General features: G+C 38.3%; 1 protein-coding gene across 1 annotated transcript; it reads right to left on the bottom strand.

Annotated features, from left to right (window-relative positions):
• Positions 1-1,773: 1,773 nt before the first annotated feature.
• Positions 1,774-4,123, bottom strand: LOC110707151 (protein FAR-RED IMPAIRED RESPONSE 1-like). Its single transcript, XM_021885161.1, has 3 exons — positions 3,568-4,123; positions 1,964-3,259; positions 1,774-1,862 (listed from the first exon to the last, which is right to left on the bottom strand). Exons 1-3 carry the CDS (start codon positions 4,121-4,123, stop codon positions 1,774-1,776), a joined length of 1,941 nt encoding a protein of 646 aa, XP_021740853.1.
• Between the last annotated feature and the right edge of the window lie 528 nt (positions 4,124-4,651).

Here is a 4,651-nt window from a genome sequence, read left to right on the forward strand (position 1 = left end):
ATCAGTATGACGTATACTTCACTTACAAGTACAAACATAAAATCACACAAAGTTGGCTTGTAATAAACCCAAACATATTGCAGTGGTGCACTTATTGCTTAAGATATGTACCATTAATTATTATATGCATGCGTTGAAATGACATATTGAAATGAAGGGTTAGGGAAATGGCAGTTCCCCAAATTATGCATGCCGGATTTATTTATCTCCCCTAGTAAATCATCATTTGCGCTTAACATTGATTAACCATCATCATTACATCTCCCACCCACTACATCCACTCCCTTGCAGAATGTGAACCGTCATTTTACAGTCTATATATAAGGCATTTCACTGACTAAGTTACTTATCTTAAACATTTTCAAAGATAAACAAAGATTTAAAAATAACTCACTTCCTTCTATTCCAAAAAACAAAGGTCAAATTCCATAAAAACGCAAAAAAAAAAAAAAAAAAAAAAAAAAAACATGGATGTAGTAGAAAAAAGGCGAAAAATTTCAACTTCCATGGTTGACATCTTTCCGTCGGAAGTGTTAGCAACCATTTTGTGTTGCGTTGCTATGTCATCTCCTGCAGATTTATTTCGGAGCAAATTAAGGTAGGATTTCATTTTATTTATAATTTATACTCTGTGTCATATCCCCCTATACATAGAGATTTTAATAATGTAATTTATGGCGTATGACATGATAAAAGTTGCAAGATCCTGCAAAGGATAGCCGAAGAAAAAAGGGTCCTTCAACAAATTCACTTCCCTTGGATTGAAACACGAAGGTGGTTACACCGAGAAGAGGCAAACACATTCTTCATGATGTGCGTGGAGAATGAACATCCTGAAGCTCTGCTTGAGTTTGGATTTGTAAGTCTTATTTCTTATTACTTGAGAATTTTATTCATTATAATATTAAAAAAAACTTGTTGATAATTGTTAAAATTTTTCTATTTTACGTTACTGTAGCGACAATACTTCAACACTATGGTGGTAGACGAAGGGTTGAAGAGGTTGGAAAGAGCAATTGCGTTGCAAAATACAGAGGCAACATATATAGTAAGCATCATGTATATATATATACACCGGAGAAGAAGAAAAAGGTGTTAAGCTTTTGGAGAACACTATTAACAGCATCGGATCTGCAGGAATCGTCCAGTGCAGAAGGAAGTTACGTGACATGCGATGTCAAATTGGATGAGAAATAAGTTGGTTGTAGATTATATGCCACAGCCACAAATATTTTGCAAACTAAAACTACAACACGAGAAGAACTTATCTGCATGGGCTGGTCTTTATGACGAGGATGCTAAAAATACAATATCTTATTTAACTTGTAATTGCATTAGGGAAATAAGAGTATTTTATACAATAGTACATGGTCTACTCATCCATCATGTATGATAAATATGATCTGTATAATGACATTTCTTTTTTTAACTTACAGATTATGATTTGTTACATTTGTGTTTCTGTTGTATATAATAATATGTTTTACAGTTCAGAACAACACACACAAACACAGTAGTTTACAATATTGGTTGTATTGTTCTCAGCTACTTCATAATCAAACAAACCTATATTAGTTTACGTTGTATCAAAAGCAAATATTAAGGACATATAAACAGAACAACAAGAATAAAAGTTTACAACAACAATAATAAAAGAATAGATCAATATGGATTAGAACTCTGACAACGTCTACTCTGACCTTCAAACTCTACATATTCTAAAAATGTACCACTCTGATTACAGTGGCAATCTGCGAATCATAAGGTACACTTTCACAGGAAACTATTCATGTAACCACCTCTATTTTCAACACATGAAGATAACTGCCCAATGGTACAGTTCATGCACAATAAGTGTACCACTGCAACATGTTTAAACAACAAATACAACAAGTACATTCCAATGCATTAATCAACCAATTGAATCGATTACATTACAAGTAGTGATTGGAACCTGATGTACCATGAGTACCTAGTACACTTGCAAAAAGACCACCAAAATTTGTTCCCCTAACAGAAGTGAAGTACCCTAAGGAACCATCCACATCCCTCATTTGAATCCCTCCAACCGATCGTACATAGTCATTTGCTGACAATGACATACTGTTATGTGCCGCCGAAGCTTGCTTCTTTGCTGCATTTTTCGCCCTAACAGCCTTTTCTTTTCCCTTTTTCTCTGTGCAAGATGGGTACCTCACGTTGGTTGTACGATGGGCTTTCTTCTTAGGCAGCGGTGGATCCTTAATCACTGCCAGGACGGATCCATCACAACTCCCCACAAAGCCACTAACTGGTGTATGGATTGTATTCCGCAACCCAGATGCATGTGTGGCTGGTGTATTTGTACAACCAAGCCCCTTGTTCAAAGCCACAGAAGAAGGCGTCCGAACAACACCTTGTACGCCATCATCCTCACTATAGTTTTCATTATCCTTAGTTGCCTGTTCTTGTCTTTTGGAAACCATTGCCAACACTTCATCGACTCTGATGTCCATCAATTGCAACAACTCTGCCATAGCCTCAACACCCTCCTTACAAGCTGAAGCCTTTGAGCAAATAGGTTCATATATCCCCATCAATTTGTGATATTGCCTTGCTTCATCGGTTTTAAGTGGATCATGGTAAGCTACTTTCACTCGTGTGTGTTTCCTTTGAATATCCTTCCTCCAACGACGTAGAATATACTTCTCAGGAACAATGGAAACACCACAATGGTCATACACAAAGATTATATGTCGACAAATGATTCCATGGCACTCAAAGTGTTTACAGTCACAACTTGCTTCATATGTATTACTGTCATAGCACACCCTGTAGCATCTCCGTATCTTAGTCACAGATTCTTTCTTTGCATATTTTGGCTTGATCCACACTCGGTCCTCAATAACAAACTCAACTTGATTTTCACCAACTTCATAGTCATCTAGGCGACGCACGTACAACATCCTCTTGCACTCCCGCTGAACTTCTTTGAATTTGGCATCCGTGTAACACTTTCGAAACACTTCCTCCGCTTGGAAATCGGTAGCTAAATGCCTGACGTACCGTATTGTGTTGGAGTCCGCAATTCTTTCTGACTCGGCCCTTATTTGCATTGCATCGCAGTATCGAAGCACAAATTCAAATAACATTGTATGCTTGTCAACATAACCTTTGAAAAAGTGATTGAAACTTTCCGATCGTTGGGTCGTTTTCATCCCGGCCCAGAATAAATGCTTCAAATACGCTGGGATCCACATGTGCCTTTCCTCATACAGCCCTACATTTCAAAAAATTGCAATTATTGGCTTATCTAAAACCAAACAAACCTCATACACCTAGACTCCTATGAATGGTACATTCACTCCGAAATGTGCCACAAATAAGAAAATTGGAAAAAAAAAACATTCAGTGGTACAAAAGTCTACCACTAAACCTGTTCCTACTCTAAGTCAGAATGGAAATAGCTTCCAGTCCCCTGCGCACAGCCAGCTACACCACCTCTGCATACTCTAACAAAAATCACTAACAATCACCAAAAAAAAAAAAAAAAAAAAAAAAAAAAAAAAACATATGGAAGTGTAGTACCTTCAAGCCAACTATTATCTCCTAGTTTGTAATAATTAATTGCGTCCACCAAACAATCTACAAATTCATCAGCATCTAAACTACCATAAATGATATTTTCAAACTTATCCTTTACAGCTTCATAGTCCTCATGCTTACCAACATACCTCCCAAACTTCTGAAGTATGTGCCATATGCACCATCTATAGCAACTCTCAAGCATAGTCAAGTTTACAGCTTTCCTAATCGTCGGATCTTGATTCGTTAGGATTGAGATAGGAGCTTTAGCCCCCATGCAATGTAGCCAAGTCCTCAACACCCACTCATACGTCTCCGCCGTCTCTTGAGAGATCAATGCACACCCAAACAAAATACTCTGCCCATGATGGTTCACACCGATAAACACATCAAAGGGAAGGTGAAATTTGTTTGTCAAATACGTACTGTCAAAACACACAACATCTCCAAACTCCTCATACGCAGCTCTACTCCTCGCGTCTACCCACACAACATCTTTTAATGCGCCATCCTTCCCAAACCGACATAAATGGAAAAAATTCTGATTGTCGGCACTCATTTTGTTGAAGTATTATGTCATGCCATTTGCATCACCCTTAGTAAGCTCAAGTCTGGTTTTCTGAGCCACTGCATTCTCCAAGTCTCTTTGCGTAAATGTCATCTCCTCCACTCCATTACGCTCCCGAGCATAACAACTGTACATTTGGGATACCTTCAGCTTAGACTTCTTCGCCATATGCACCTGCTTGACCAAGTGATTGTTTTTCACCATTAACTCGTGCTTCTGGTACATCGCTACATCCTTTGACTTTCCCGGAGTAACAATGTGACCTTTGTGCTCCAAATTCAGCCTTCGAACAACCCAGTTCCCTTCCTCATCAACACTGGCATACAACTCCACAAGACAACCGCACTTTTTAGTCTTCCGTTTATGAAATGTCTCCTCATCTTGCAACAACCCTTCCTTCAGTGCATCCTGTTTACGCTTCCTTGAAGCATAACCATAACAATCACAAGTCCACTTAACATTCCTTCTCTCCTTACAACACTTTCCCTTTTCCAATTCCTTCTTCACATCCACCACCCA

The sequence above is a fragment of the Chenopodium quinoa genome, unplaced genomic scaffold (assembly GCF_001683475.1).
Source record: "Chenopodium quinoa cultivar QQ74 unplaced genomic scaffold, ASM168347v1, whole genome shotgun sequence".
NCBI classification, from domain to species: domain Eukaryota; kingdom Viridiplantae; phylum Streptophyta; class Magnoliopsida; order Caryophyllales; family Amaranthaceae; genus Chenopodium; species Chenopodium quinoa.